The following is a 16,728-nucleotide window of genomic DNA, read 5'->3' on the forward strand; positions in this document are numbered from 1 at the left end:
TTATCTTGAGTTGAACACGCCTGAAATTCTAGGGAGATGGGTAAAGGGTTTTGAAGTTCCCCTTGATCAGAAGCCATCAAGTCAACAAAATCGTCTTTACAGGCTTTGCTAATAAATTGATTGCCATTACCCTCCATTTCATGACATGATTCACTTTGAAGGTCAGACATCTTGTCTAGCGGACTGGTTGCAGCATTTCAATTATTTTACACAATGAATGTAAAAGTTCCTCGACCACGATTTCCTTCTCATAACTACTCAATTATAATACACTTGTGTATATATATCAACCAGGTCCCATCTGGGGTGCCATTTTTATGTAACGCTTCCTGTGTCTACTAGTTTGCTTGATTAAATTATTTTATTTGTATACATTTAAACATAAGATTGTGTTGGATAGCACTGCGGATGAATAGTGATTAATATTTTAATTAACATATAACTATGTCTGAAATACGTTTCTAATAATGAAGAATAAAAAAATTAAAGAAATGCTTGTTTATCTTTGTTTCATGATGACATCGTCACAAAACGCAACACGAACGACCGACAGTGTTTTGGGGGAGGAGAGAGTGAAGTTTTTTTGCGGCAGTCCCAGCAAAATGTAGCCGGGGACTATGTCTGTTGACATAGATACACGACGGTTAGAGACACGTCTCGTTTGCGTGTATCTGAGTCGACTCACTTTTTTACAAGACAATAACTTTGTTATTTATTCATCTTAGGACTTACAACTTGGCAGACTGCTTACTTTCATACACGGCAACATAACACGCTGCATGAAATGTAATTTTCATGATCTAATGGTACTTACTCTTTAAATTGTTCGACCTTTCCGGCTACTGTGAGCTCTAGCTCCTGGCCCGGCAGAGACCATTCCAACAAGTCCTGTCTCGTTTCTCTAAGTCTCTCATCATCCTACCCAGGACTTTCGATCGTTAATAACTAGTGCTAGTGCTCTGCTCTTGCCTGACAGAGTGTCTCTGGCGGACGGTGGGAACTACGAGCTCATAAGGCGGAGTCTGTGAGCGGTCATAGGCAGGCCATGTGACATCAGATTGTTAGGGGATCCCCAACAGATGTTTTGTGTCACTGTTGTGGTTTAATGGGGATTACAAAAAGAAGAATGGATGGATTTGTATAATTACAGGGTGTTTCTGCACACTTGCTGGCCACTCAATATCTGTTAGATAAACATTTAAAAGTGCATTTTCTGGGATAGAGGCCCTTTAATAACAAAGGGATAGTTCGCCCCAAAATGAAAATTTTGTCATAATTTATATAAGATATTTTATAAGATATAAGATATTTTAAAAACCGTTGAAAACTAAACAGTTTTGGGACACCATTGACTACCATTGTAGATTTTGTCCACTTCTATAGTAGCCAATGGTGCACCAGAACTGTTTGGTTACAAACATTCTTCCAAATATCTTTTTTGTGAACGAATATATTTATGCAGGTTTGGAACAATCTAAGGGCGAGTAAATGATGCCAGAATGCTTATCTTTAGGTGAACTAACCCTTTACGTAGCATGAATGAATCTCATTGTTAAATGTGTCTGCTGCAGATGAGTGAAGTCAGTGTTGATGTGAAGGCGGACACAAGTTCAACTGTAAATGCTCCTGTGCTCACTGGAAACACTATCACAGGAGACGTGACCATCATCTGCGGCTCAAACACTGCAGGTACAATAAAACACAAACACAAATACAACATGATCAATGTCACAGTGTTTTCATTCATCTGTTCTCTCTTCACAGATCATCAAAACTCCACAGAGAAGCTCACACAAGAACAAGGTGAATTAACACTAAACATCAGACTCTAACAGCACTTTACATTCTGTCATGACTCACAGAAAACATGACTCAGTTAGTTACAGTGAAGTGTCGAGTGAATGAAACAGTCGACTTAGAGACTCAACTGGATTGTTTGAAGTTAGAGTGTAAAAAGGGATTTGTGAGTCAGAACAGCACTACTATCATGACTTACTACACATCAGTTTGACTTTCGTCCATACGTCTTCAACTAATGCTTTGTTGGAAGTCACTAGCCTGTTTAAACTCCATCATAAGGTTTGTTACTCACAGATGATCGGCTCATTTCACATGATACAGTAAGAGCTTGTTTTCAACTACACAGAAATAAAACACTGGACTGACTCCTGAAATCTTTTTTTAGTTGAACTCAGTTGTCTTAATATCTGAAGTCTTAATTGATTGTGTTATTTTCTCATCTCATATTGAGATATACATACGTGACACAGCTCAAGACAGCTACGCTATACTAAACTAACTTAAAAATATACTGCATCTTGTTTGTGACACTTCTTTCATTTTCATCTATATTACCATAGTCTTAAGTTGACAATGCTCCATGTTTTCAGCAAGAGATTCTGCTTAAGTCTATAAGTAAAAAAAAAGATAACCGGTTGCATTTTATTTAAAGGAATAGTTCACCAAAAAAATTAAATTCATTCATCATTTACTCACCCTCAGATTGTTCCAAACCAAACCTGTATACTTTCTTTATTCTGCAAAACACATCTACTGTAAATAAAACATCTGAGCAATAAACACAAAACTAACTGAGAAAGCAAGATTCTGAAGACTCGAGACGGGTCAGATATATAAACACATCAGATATAAATCCTATATATATATATGCCTCATATTTTATCACTTTTCATTTCGCTTAAAACATTTTATGCCCTATTTATTTAATCCTCCCAATGTCATGAAGTGTTGAACTGTTTCATGTTTTCTTCTCGTCATTTATAATTACAGAGACTTTAGGACTGAAAGAGTTTTTGAGAAGTCATAAGATCTACATGAAGGAGAATTCAAAACATATTTTTGAGGGTATGAAGGAAAAAGAAGCCGATCTGAATGAGATTTACACAGATGTGTTCATCACAGAGGGAGATATGCAAGAAGTCAACAGTGAACGCGAGATTCTGAAGATTGATGATGCCTTCAAAAACACAACCAAGACATCACAGGACAAACACATCAAATGCAATGAGATATTTCACTCACTGAGAAACAAGAAGAAGATTATTCTTACCAAAGGTGTCGCTGGAATTGGTAAAACAGTCTCTGTGCAGAAGTTTATTCTGGATTGGGCAGAGGGAACAGCCAATCAGGACGTAGACGCCATGTTTCTGTTTCCATTCAGAGAGATGAACCAGATTAAACACAAACACATCAGTTTTCATCAGTTTCTGCTGGAATTTTATCCTGAAATAAAAACAAATGTAATAAAGTTAACAGAGAAATATAATGTGGCGTTTATCTTTGATGGACTCGATGAGAGCCGCTTGAGTTTGAATTTTGAATCCAGAAAACTGAGTGTTGAGGAAAGATCATCTGTAGATGAAATGATTATAAATTTGATCAGAGGAGATCTGCTTCCATCATCTCTCATCTGGATCACATCAAGACCAGCAGCAGCCAATCAGATTCCTTCTAAGTTTGTAGGTTTGTTCACTGAGGTGAGAGGATTCACAGACCAGCAGAAAGAGGAATACTTCAGAAAGAGAATCAAAGATAAGAGTCAAGCTGATGAAATGATCAAACACATCAAGAGATCTCGTAGTCTCTACATCATGTGTCACATCCCCGTCTTCTGTTGGATCACAGCTTCAGTACTTCATGATATTCTCATCCAGAACAATGAAGAAAACATTGACACAACGCTCACTGAGATGTACATTCACTATCTGCTGATTCAGATGAACATGAAGAACCAGAAGTATGATGAGAAAAATGAAGAAGACTTTAAAAAGCTCTTAAAATCCAATAAAACCACCATTCTGAAGCTTGCCAAGCTGGCGTTTGAGCAGCTGAAGAAAGAAAACATCATCTTCTATGAGGAAGATCTTAAAGAGTGTGATATTGATGTGAGTGAAGATTCAGAGTTCACAGGAATGATCGCTGAGATCTTTAAGAAAGAATCTGTTCTTCACAAGACAAAAGTCTTCAGCTTTATTCATCTTAGCGTTCAAGAGTTTCTGGCTGCGCTGCACGTCTTCATCTGCTACATGAACAACAACAGGAAGGACCTTGAGTTTTTCAACACACCTGAGAAGAGCAATTCCATAAAAACACTTGTCATCACACTTGTCAGAAAGATTTCTCTTCATGACATTCTGAAGAAGGCCATCGATAAAGCCATGAAGAGTGAGAGAGGACATCTGGATCTGTTTTTACGCTTTCTGATGGGACTTTCACTGGAGTCTAATCAGAAGCTTCTCAAAGGTCTGCTCACACGCACTGAAGACACCAGAGACAGCATCAGAAAAACAACTCAATACATTCAACAATTACAGGACAAGAAGATCTCAGATGAAGCTTCAGTGAACCTGTTTTACTGTTTACTGGAACTGAAGGATCAGTCATTATACGAGAGAATCCAGAAATACTTACATCCAGATGATTCAGATTCAGTCATAGAGCTCTCAGATTCAATGTGTACACTGATGATCTATGTGCTGCTCATGTCAGAGAACGTGCTGGATGAGTTCAACATGAACAGATATAAGACACGGGATAAGAAGAGACTCGTTCCAGCTGTGAGATGTTGTAGACGAGCGCTGTGAGTTCATTCAGTGTTTTTATAGCCTCACAAAATAACAATATTCACTCTGTGAAAGTACAGGCTGTGAATGAACACTGGAATATAATCTAGATCAATCTTCTTCTGACAGATTTGTTGGGTGTGATCTGACTGCTGAGTCCTGTGAAGTTGTGTCTTCAGCTCTTCAGTCCTCTGAGTGTCCTCTGAGAGAGCTGGACCTGAGTAACAATGATCTGAAGGATTCAGGAGTGAAGCTGATCTCTGATGCTCTCAAGACTCACAACTGTCAACTACACACACTGAGGTCAGAAACTGTCACTGAAAATACTAAAAAATAATAAATTATACGGTCTGTCATTCAATAGATGTTCTTTATTCACTTGAGCTGAAATGACTGTGTGGTTTATTTAAAGACTATTTTTACATCTGTGTGAAAGATATGTATTGTCTGTTTTTAAAAAGTCTTGTTTGACTTCAAGCATCAGTAGTTCATTTTGAGCTTTTTTCGACATTTTTGTCTTCTGGGTGAAAAAATCAAAGATGTAAAATATATTTTTCTGTGAAATACAAGCATGTTATTTGTGGGAAAGGTCTTCTTCACAGAAAGTGATAAATACATGACAGATGCGGATGGCCAACTGCAACTTTTTTGCGGTGGCCGGAGTTCATGTGGGCAAGTCCAGCTCAATGCGTCACGTTCAGAACACAAACGGCTGAAGGTGCTTATTGTCCACCGAGGTGCATTTACTCGGCTGAAAACGCCCACTGCAGGCGCAGCGTTCTGCCCGAAGTTGAGCATTTTTCAACTCTGGCGGCTCGGTCGAACGCCGGCGCCGATCGTGGGAAAACACATAGCACCAGCTCGGAAAACAATATCAACTGATGGCTTTTTTTAAAAGCGCAGCGTCACCGTTGAAAACAATTGAAAAAATATGTCGGCCGCAGGCGTAAACGCCTCGGTGCACACACAGCTGAAGGGTGGCCCCAACCACCAGAACACAATAGAGAACAGATGCAGGGGGATCCATGAACATTGGAATGAGATCACGAGCAGGCGGATGGGCACCTTGTGTTTGGTTGGCCATCAACTACAGACACATAAAAACTGTCTGTATGTAGAAACTGTTTTTTATGGGGGGGCTTTTTGAAAATGGAGACATGTGACTTGCTCATGAGGGCAGTGTGATTGCGCGACCGTGACCGGAGGACTTTCCGTCTCTTCAAATGCGGTAACGGTCATATTTGAACTATATCAGTTATACTGGTCTTTTGTCGAAAATGACCTCATTCAAAACTAATTTCACAATTTTGTTGAAGATTTATTTTTGACGACAGATGTTTCTCATGTCACAAGATCGCTTCACATCAGGTTGATAATGTGAGTTATGCTGTGTTCACACTGCATCATTTTAGCCCCAATTTTCACTCACCGACAGGTTTTGCGAATTCGCCGACGAATGGTCGGAGGTAAATCAGTGCTCATTCACACGAGTGACAATAACACTCGTTATTCAAATCAGTGTGAATTATCAAAGATGTGATCTGAGAGAATCGCTGATACTCATGACATATGTGGATGTGCGTCAACTTTTCAGTGTAAACAGAAGTCTTCTTCATTTAGTTCATGGGTGTCAAACTCAGTTCCTGGAGGGCAGCAGCTCTGTACAGTCAAGCTCCTACCAGCTCTAAACCACAACTGCTTGGAAGTTTCTAGTAATCCTGAAGATGTTGAGAAACAGGTGTGTTTGTTTAGGGTTGGAGGAGCTAAACTGTGCAGAGCTGCGGCCCTCCATGAACTGAGTTTGACACCTGTGATTTAGATCAACATGAATCTGAGAGTGATAATAGCCTTAATGTTTATTAGTGCTTTGTTACATCATCTTCATTGCAACTTGCACAAGGAAGCAAAGCAATAATAAACATTAAGTCTATTATCACTCTCAGATTCATGTTGATCTGAATGAAGAAGACTTCTGTTTACACTGAAAAGTTCACGCAGATCCACATATGAAATCACTAAACTAAAGCGTGTCATATTTTGTATGTATGTGTGAGTATTGTATAGGTGTGTTTGCACGAATTTATATGTATGCGTGAAAAAGTGTACATGCATATATTACTAACATAAGATGTATTGTTATATTGTGATGTAGTGCGCACATGTTTTTCATATGAGTTTGCTTGAACATCCAATAGTATACATGTACATGTGAGCAATGTATATGAGTGTATGCACACTTTTACATATGTATTCATAAGCACAGTTTCATTTAAACCCTATACGGCTCCTTATAGTGACGCAACGACTTTAAACATCAGCATTACAGCAACTCAAGACTAGACTAAGACTATATCACACTGCCAGCCTTAATGCTCAATTCTGATTCTCTGTCTGGCCGTTCACATTTGTTTATGAATGTGTTCCATATCAGATTGCAGAGTGAACTGTTCGCAGTCCTGAACTGAATCGCATGCGCACAAGAACAAATGATGTTAATGGTTGACTAACTTTGATTAAGAAAGTTCAGAAGAAGCCAGAGCTGATAATTAAGAGCGGCTGGTTCACAATCATCAGTCATCTCTATCAGCTCAAGTGAAGCAGACAAACATTCTTACATGAAGCCATCTCTAAAGGATTCATCATCTGCTCAGGTGAACTCGCAGCACGCTCAGAGTCAACATGTAGGCCAGTGTGTGTTAATGTGTCTTATATTTTTAAAACGATGTGTAGCGAAGCCACAAAATTCATGAGTAAATAAGAAGAAGAACAAGCAGCAGGAGGAAATGTCAAAACTTTAACCAAGGCACTTTGTGGCGCAATTGCTGCCATTTCTGTACGGAGGTGTGTGTGGATGTGAAGTAGGAGCCAGGAGTGGTGTGATTGTGATGTAAATAACTTTACTCAAATTGATTTCATGCACAATTTCAGGATGTCAAGGGCTACTTTTAATGATATCTGCCAGCGCCTCTCTAAAGCTCTCACGCAAAGACACTCTTACTCACCCACATGATGATCAAATCTATCACTCTACTGTCCCTCCACTGACTAACCTCACTGCTCTCCTCCATGTTGTTACGATTTATTTAAGAATTATGACATTGGTTGATGTAGAATGACGTAAAAGTCGCGTGAACACTGATATGACTGTTCAGAATAATGTTGCATTGCAGAACATCAGACCTGTATCTCATTTAGGACGACATATGCCTCAGATCAGATTTAAAAAGATCAGATTCCATGTGTTTTGTCCTGTTCACACTGACATGCAGTAAACAGATCTGGGTCACGTATGAGCAAAAAAAATTGATTTTGGTGGCAGTGTGAACTTAGTCTATATGACAAATATGTGACTCAGTTTGTGAAAACCCAGCTGAAGTCATTTTTTGTGATTTACTGATTTCAACACTCAATCCTCCTCCATGATATATAGAACTTTCTGTGAAAATATCATCTTGATATCTTTAATATTGACTGAGTAAGACCTTCAGAGATTGAGATGATTGAACTCAAACGTTGATGCTTGTTATCTGTGAATTAGATTTTGAGCCTTTAGTCTGGTTTTCACAGACTGGATCACATATTAAGATGTCGGAGGCGGTGGTCCAGTGAACTGTGTGCTGACATGTTGTACAGCAGCACTTTGATCGACCCGAGTTTGAGTCCTGTCTCATCCCCCGTCTCTCATCCCGTAACGTCCTGTCTCTCTAAACTGTCCTATCAAAATAAAAGCTGAAAAAGGCCCAAAAATCTAGTTAATATAATTTGATTCAACTCAAAACAAGTAAGAGTGCAGATTTATTTAACACTAGTTTTGCTTTAAGTTTGTCCAAAGTTATTATATTTGTGTTGGTTGAGGATGATTTGTGTTGAGTTACAGTAACACACATTCTTCACAAGCGAGTGGATAATGAGAGTAAAACTCCGTCCATGAGCACAGGACCGTGATGAGTACTCACACAATTCTCTCTGTTCTCTCAACTGCTCAACACTCACTCACAGAGTTGACTTCTGAGACTTTGGGGGCGGGACAATGGCTGATTTCTCCTCTCCTATCATTGGTCACTTTTAACACCCAGTCACACACAGTCTCTGACGTGTATCTTTATGATCACCTTGCTTTAGCTATGTGTAAGAATTTAAGCAAGTGATATTTTGATTTCTTACATCTGTCAACAAAGTTTATTCTGTAAAATATAGTTGAACTTACATTTCATGGATGACCTTTTCAAATTCAAATGTACTATAATAATATTCAATTAGATTTTAAAACTTGTTTTACAATAATAGTAATAGTTGAGGAAAAATATACAATAGAGAGTATATTGTACGTTTTTCTCTGTTCAATGTTCACTGATGGACCTTCACAGAAATAAATACTTTGTTAGATTGTCAGAAAACCCCTTGAGAGAGACCAGACTCAAGCGGGAGAGCCAGTTCTCCTCTGTCATATTAAAACAGCACTGCTGCAACTACAGAGAGAATGATGTCAACTGTTATTAACCCGCTGAGAAGTGAAAAGAGAAAAGAACTTGTGGGGATAGAAATATTCTGGTAATATATGAGAATGAAATGTCTCCTGGAGTCAGTAAATTTGAGCTATCTAATAACATTGGAAGGGTCTACTGCTATAACCAGCTGTGTTGTGATTAAAACAAATAAAGCAAATGCTTTAAATGGCATTTTAGAGAGTAGATCTACATCATATTGTCATTTATAATAACTTCTGCTTTGAAATATAATGTTGTAGCTGTTTTAAACACACATTTTATAACAATTCATTTCATGAGAACTTATAACAATACAACAGCATTTATTAATACACATCAAACAATTTCTTTTTTAACTTATATGGACCCATAAAGTCAGGGGCATCTGTAAAACTGTAACCCAAGTTTAAAATCGGTTCAGATACACGTCAGAGACTGTGTGTGACTGTGTGTTAAAAGTGACCAATGAAGGAGCGAGAAATCAACCATTGACCCGACCCCAAAATCTCAGAAGTCAACTCTGTGAGGGAGAGGGTGATGTTTGTTTCTTTAGGAAACTCAAACAAATCAACAAAGTAAAATTCAATGTTATTTGTCCCTAAAGAGAGAATACAGTATGCAGACTATCTGTACACAGAAGCTGCGTTTATATGGACACATGGGATTGAATTTAATCAGATTGTGCAATCGGAAGGTAGTGTTTACATGGAAGGAAAATGAAGTGATCTGATTGATGTGTGTGTTTACATGACAAGCTTCAAATCTGATAAAATCTGCTGACATGCGCACACTGCACAAGTGTTCACCTAAATACCCACTAAAACAGTGTTTTAAAGCACATGTTGTGACATTTTATTTTACAAACTGCACGAAAAAATGTACAGTTTATAAAGGCAGAGATATGTCTCGTGCCGCACGATATGCGGATTCATATATCAGCATAATAATGTACAATTCATAAACGCAAAATAATGTCTACATGTCAATGAAGCGAGGTCATTACAGCGTCTTACCATGGTGAAAACAGTAAATGCTTCTGAAGCAAATATAAGTAAACGATAAATAAAAAAAAAGGTTCAGTAGCCTACTACAAATATAAATGAAATTTATGTTTAGATATTTTAACCTACAGTATTTTTGTAAATCTGTAAATGTATCGTGTTTTAAAAGGCACTGAGAAATTGTGGTTAAGAACTCACTTCAGGGAAACAGTTAAGACATTTTAAATATATAGAAACTAGTGGTGGGCATAGATTTTTTTTTTTAATCTAGATTAATCTTGATGGCTCATTTGAATTCTGCCGAAGGCATTCAGAATATGTGTGCTACCCAAATAATGACTAAAAGTAAGTCTTTGAGAACGGGTGTCTCAAGCCAGGTGGCGCATTAGACCAGGGGCTTATCTCCTGTTTCCAAAATGCATCACAAACTGCTTGAGAAAGCTGTTCTAATATGATAATTTGTGATGAAAATTAAATTATGTTCAATAAGATGAACTTGTGTTTACTTCCGCATTAGCTAAGGGATGATTTGCGTTTAGGTGGTACTTGAGACTGGAAGAGCTCCTACAGTACATTTACATTTAGTCATTTAGCAGAAGCTTTTATCCAAAGTGACTTACAAAGAGTGAGGGAGCAACAAGCGATATGTCATACAGGAGCCATAATACATTAGGTGCCAATACAAAGTAACTGGTTTCAACTAAAGCTAGACCACTGTCACGGGGTGACAAATAACCCCCGGAACTATTCGCCAGAGAAGTGTTCCCGTGGGGATACTCCCAGTGTAACACTGTCCCCGGGCCTGTGTGTGTGTCTGTCGCCATGGCAACTAACCGGCAGATTGGCAACAGGTGTGGGGACTTCACTCTGAGTGTCTGATTGAGGCCACGCCAGCATTCTTGAGAGGATAAAACACAGGGGGAAGAGAGGGGTGGGTGTGACAAATTCATTGACAAATTGAGTGTTGAGCTGTTGTGAGAGCAGAGAGAGAATTGTGTAATTGCTCCTCACGGCCTTGTGCCTGCGGACTGCTTGTGGAGCAGAAATGCACTCTTGTGGCGGTGCTTTTCCGCTCGTGGAACAGTTCTGCACTCTGTTCTACACTGAAGTGTTTCTCTCTACACACTGATCTCACAAAAGAAAAGTGAAGAGTGTGTTGACATGTTGATGTGTGTGTTTGTAGGTTGTCAGGTTGTATGGTGACAGATGAAGGTTGTTGTTCTGTGGCTTCAGCTCTGAGTTCACAGTCGTCACACCTGAGAGAGCTGGATCTGAGCTACAATCACCCACAACACACAACACTTCAGCTGCTCTCTGACACACTCAATGATCCAAACTACACAATCAAGTATGACATACAACACACACATGATTCACACACACCAGACCAATGTCACATCATGTTTCTGTCTTTTATGTGTGTGTGTTTGTGTAGTGTGAGTCATGGAGGAGAGAGAAGAATTACAGCAGGACTACACAAGTGTAAGTCTACGCACAAACACACACACAAACACACCTGACACACACGCACGCACACACAAACAGACAGATTGATTTAGTGATTGTTGTGTTATAAATGTGTCTTACTGTTTTCAGATGTCTGTAATCTCACAATGGATCTAAACACAACCCACAAAACGCACACACACACACAGATTGATTTAGTGATTGTTGTGTTATAAATGTGTCTTCCTGTTTTCAGATGTCTGTGATCTCACAATGGATCTAAACACAACCCACAAACCGCACACACACAAACACACAGATTTATTTAGTGATTGTTGTGTTGTTGTGTTATAAATGTGTCTTACTGTTTTCAGATGTCTGTGATCTCACAATGGATATAAACACAACACACAGACACACACACACACACACAGATTGATTTAGTGATTGTTGTGTTGTTGTGTTATAAATGTGTCTTCTTGTGTAGATGTCTGTGATCTCACAATGGATCTAATGTCATGGTTCCACCTCTCCTTGTCAGGTATTTCTTGGTTTAGAGGTGGAATCATACAGAATCCTCTGTTTCATGTGGGAGAGAGACGATTTCATCTCTCTCTTGTCTCGTCATCGTTCCTACCCTCCTGTTCCCTAGTTTGTGTTGATTAGCCTTCCTTTGATTGTAATCCCTTGCACCTGTTCCCTCTTGTTATCTTCCCTATAAGAATCCTCATGTTTCATTGTCCTGTGCGCGTTCATTGTTTGAGGTTTGACGTTGTTGTATGTCTTACCCTTGCTGTAGCTGTTTATACCTTACCTTGTTGCCTATTTGGATGTTCCTTGTTCCTGTTTCGTGTTCCCCAGTCTAAGTGAGTTTAGTCATTGTTGTTCAAGTGTTTTGGTTTTATAGTTTAGTTAGTCCGTGTCCTTGTTTGTTTTGTAATATATATTCCTGCTCCTGTTTTCCCCCGAGTGGGTTTTGTTTTATGTTTTATAGTCTTGTCATTGTTTATTAAATCTGTTTAACCCCGTACCATCTTGTCTCGTCCTGCCTATCACTCTGCCTTGCAATTGGGTTCCACCACCTCGAGTTTCATGACAGAATGAACGCGCCAAACAGAACCCAGCAGGCAGCCAAGGTGAACTGCTTGCGGTCCCGCCAGGCACGCCACCTCTGCGGTATCCGCCAAGGAGATGGTGATCTGGGGACCTACGTAGAGAGGTTCCTGGATGCCGCAGAGGAGGTGGTCTTTGGGGAGGCGGAGCTAGCGGTGTTGTTCAGCCGCGGCCTCAGGGATCCTCTGTCGCCGGCGGAGATGAGGATGCTGAGACCGCTGGACTTCGATGTCGTGTGGCGGTATGCCACGAACAGGTCCGAGTCCGGGGTCCCAGTACAATCCTGCTATCCATCTCCGCTGGCTGCTATTCCAGAGGGTCGTACCCTGCAGGTCGGGGTTGTGGGCATCACCGTGCCCTCCGCCTCAACCGCAGCAGCTTCACCACCTCCGACTGGTCTCCGTGGCAAGCGGGGAAGGAGAACTTCCTCAGGGTCTTCCTCTGAGGCCTCCAACCCGGAACCGGCTTTGCCCTTTACCTCCTTCCTTCAGCCGACCACCAGACGGGTGGCTCGGCTGAGAAAGAAGAGGCAGCGGAGGTCAGCCGGGAACCAGGGGGTCCCGAGTCCTGTGGTCCCGAGTCCTGTGGTCCCGAGTCCTGTGGTCCCGAGTCCTGTGGTCCCGAGTCCTGTGGTCCCTAGTCCTGTGGTCCCGAGTCCGGTGGTCCCGAGTCCGGTGGTCCCGAGTCCGGTGGTCCCGAGTCCGGTGGTCCCGAGTCCGGTGGTCCCGAGTCCAGAGGTGTCAAACCCCGAATATTTTTTGGGGGGGCACCGTGGGGAGGTGAGGGTCCGAGCGTCCAGCTCGGCCGCAGATTCCTTCCAGGAGCCGGCACCAAGCCCGGTCCAGCAGCGACCGGCACCAAGCCCGGTCCAGCAGCGACCGGCACCAAGCCCGGTCCAGCAGCGACCGGCACCAAGCCCGGCCGCCCAGCCGCCGCCGTCAAGTCCGGCCGCCCAGCCGCCGCCGTCAAGTCCGGCCGCCCAGCCGCCGCCGTCAAGTCCGGCCGCCCAGCCGCCGCCGTCAAGTCCGGCCGCCCAGCCGCCGCCGTCAAGCCCGGCCGCCCAGCCGCCGCCGAAGTCAAGCCCTGTCCAGCCGGCCCATCAGCCGGCGCCCAACCCTGTCCAGCCGGCCCATCAGCCGGCGCCCAGCCCTGTCAAGCCCCCTGGGGCTCCGCGCTCTGGCGCGTTCCCCAGGGCTAGGACTTCCCCTCCCAGCCCTGCCCCTTCTGGACTTCCCCCGATGTGTTCTTGTTTGCCCCCACCCCCCCTCCCTTGTCTGTTATTTTTATTGTCCCACCCTAATCCACTCATTGTCCTTGCCTGTCTGCCCCTAGTCTTGTTCTCCATGTTTTGTTTGATCTTGTCTTTGTCTCAGTCTGCCTTGTCTTGTTCGTGCCTTTGAGGAGCATCAGGTTGCTGCTCCTTAAGGCGGGGGTTCTGTCATGGTTCCACCTCTCCTTGTCAGGTATTTCTTGGTTTAGAGGTGGAATCATACAGAATCCTCTGTTTCATGTGGGAGAGAGACGATTTCATCTCTCTCTTGTCTCGTCATCGTTCCTACCCTCCTGTTCCCTAGTTTGTGTTGATTAGCCTTCCTTTGATTGTAATCCCTTGCACCTGTTCCCTCTTGTTATCTTCCCTATAAGAATCCTCATGTTTCATTGTCCTGTGCGCGTTCATTGTTTGAGGTTTGACGTTGTTGTATGTCTTACCCTTGCTGTAGCTGTTTATACCTTACCTTGTTGCCTATTTGGATGTTCCTTGTTCCTGTTTCGTGTTCCCCAGTCTAAGTGAGTTTAGTCATTGTTGTTCAAGTGTTTTGGTTTTATAGTTTAGTTAGTCCGTGTCCTTGTTTGTTTTGTAATATATATTCCTGCTCCTGTTTTCCCCCGCGTGGGTTTTGTTTTGTGTTTTATAGTCTTGTCATTGTTTATTAAATCTGTTTAACCCCGTACCATCTTGTCTCGTCCTGCCTATCACTCTGCCTTGCAATTGGGTTCCACCACCTTGAGTTTCATGACATCTAAACACAACACACATACACACACACACACACAACACACAGATTGATTTAGTGATTGTTGTGTTATAAATGTGTCTTCCTGTTTTCAGATGTCTATGATCTCACAATGGATCTAAACACAACACACATACACACACACACAGATTGATTTAGTGATTGTTGTGTTGTTGTGTTATAAATGTGTCTTACTGTTTTAAGATGTCTGTGATCTCACAATGGATCTAAACACAACACACAAACACACACACACACACACAGATTGATTTAGTGATTGTTGTGTTATAATCGTGTCTTCTTGTGTTCAGATGTCTGTGATCTCACACTGGATCTAAACACAACACACACTGGACTCAAAGTGTCTGAAGAGAACAGAAAGATCACATGTCTGTTTGAGCATCAGTCGTATCCTGATCATCCAGACAGATTTGATGCGTGTCCTCAGGTGTTGTGTAGAGAGAGTCTGACTGAACGCTGTTACTGGGAGACTGAATGGAGCGGATCACATGTTTACATATCAGTGTCACATAAAAGCATCAACAGGAAAGGAGAGAGTGATGAGAGTCGGTTTGGACAGAATGTAAAATCATGGTGTCTGGAGTGCTCTGATGACACATTCACTGCATGGCACAATACTAATGATACACACATTAGTGTCTCTCCAGGTGTGTGTAAGAGAGCAGGTGTGTATGTGGACCAGCCGGCCGGCACTCTGTCCTTCTACAGCGTCTCTGACACACACACACTCACACACTTACACACATACTACACAACATTCACTGAGCCTCTCTGTGCTGGATTTTATGTGAGTTATAACTCATCAGTGTGTCTGTGTGACATAAACAGCCTCTATAGAGCCTCCTGTTAAACACAAGAGAGACACACACATAACCACATGAGTTATTACACAAATAAAGTCAAATCTTTCTCTTCTGTCATCTGGACATTATGATCTGTGTGTGTGTGTGTGTGTGTGTGTGTGTCTGAAAATGAGCAAAGAAATCACAATAACTGTCAATAATGAGTAAATATATAGATCATAACAGACATTAAACTGTATTTACATTATTAATATGTTTGTGTGTCAATATTTGTCACGTCAGACTCTTAGTCACTAGTTTGTGTCCATCAGAGACAAAAGTCCTTGTGTGAGTGGAGGAAGATTTTCTTTGTAGTCCTCATGAACAAGAGCAGATTCATCTTCTTATAATGTGAGCATGATATTATGCATTGGTGCAGATGAAGATGAAATGAGCCTCACCGTGTTTCTAATAAAGATTATTTTGTTGACTGGACTTAGATTCTCAAGTTTTTGGCCAAAATGCAAATTACAAAACGAGGGAATTCTTAATAAACAATATTGCAAAAGTTTGAAAGTTCCCAAGATGCATTACAGCATGTTCCATTTTATGTTTCTTGTTTGTTTTTCTTTTAAAGATTATTGTTTTTGTTCTTGCTGGTTTCATTTATGCTTTAATATTACTGTTACTGTTAGTTCATTTCTGTCGGTCTCTCGACGTTGTGTCAAGAACGACAGATGGGGTTCGCCCTTGAGAACCAATCAACTCTGACTACTATAGAAAAGGCCAATGAAATTTGGCGAATGAAATTTGCATGCCGGTCTCCGCCCCCTGATGTCCGGTATAAAACGGAGCTGGCGTGCAGCGTTCATTTACCTTTTGTTCTTCAGAGCCTTCTCCCATGACTACGAACAGAACAAATTCAATGATTTTTTCTTCTTCTACATTGCCCGATCTATGACGTAGAGCAGCGGATCGTCCCTACCTGCAGCGACATTTCCCTTGGCCTCTCGGCGGTATCGGAGGTGTTAGAGATTTTTTCTAAAAACGTCCTTTTCAGGACTGAGCATTCTCCAGCGCGGCATGTCCCGCTGTTCTCTTGGGTGCTAGACTCTCATCGAGGAGGGGGATCACTGCATTAGGTGTCTGGGCGTCCAGCACGCTGAAGCAGCGGTCGTTTACACATCTTCGTTTTTTACAGATTGTCATTCTGAAGTTGCGGTCGTGGATGGCTGTCTTCCTACGGGAACCAGCCGCCATTTCGTCTGCTACCTGGGCTG

At 41.6% G+C, this 16,728-nt stretch overlaps 1 protein-coding gene across 1 annotated transcript; it reads left to right on the top strand.

Annotated features, from left to right (window-relative positions):
* Positions 1-1,556: 1,556 nt before the first annotated feature.
* Positions 1,557-15,577, top strand: LOC130430656 (NACHT, LRR and PYD domains-containing protein 3-like). The gene is made up of 7 exons (XM_056759808.1): positions 1,557-1,689; positions 1,765-1,803; positions 2,791-4,600; positions 4,713-4,886; positions 11,255-11,419; positions 11,507-11,553; positions 14,957-15,577. The coding sequence occupies exons 1-7, from the start codon at positions 1,557-1,559 to the stop codon at positions 15,514-15,516; spliced, it is 2,928 nt and encodes a 975-aa protein (XP_056615786.1). The 3' UTR covers positions 15,517-15,577.
* Positions 15,578-16,728: the final 1,151 nt, after the last annotated feature.

Source organism: Triplophysa dalaica, chromosome 10 (assembly GCF_015846415.1).
Source record: "Triplophysa dalaica isolate WHDGS20190420 chromosome 10, ASM1584641v1, whole genome shotgun sequence".
In the NCBI taxonomy this organism is placed as follows: Eukaryota; Metazoa; Chordata; class Actinopteri; order Cypriniformes; family Nemacheilidae; genus Triplophysa; species Triplophysa dalaica.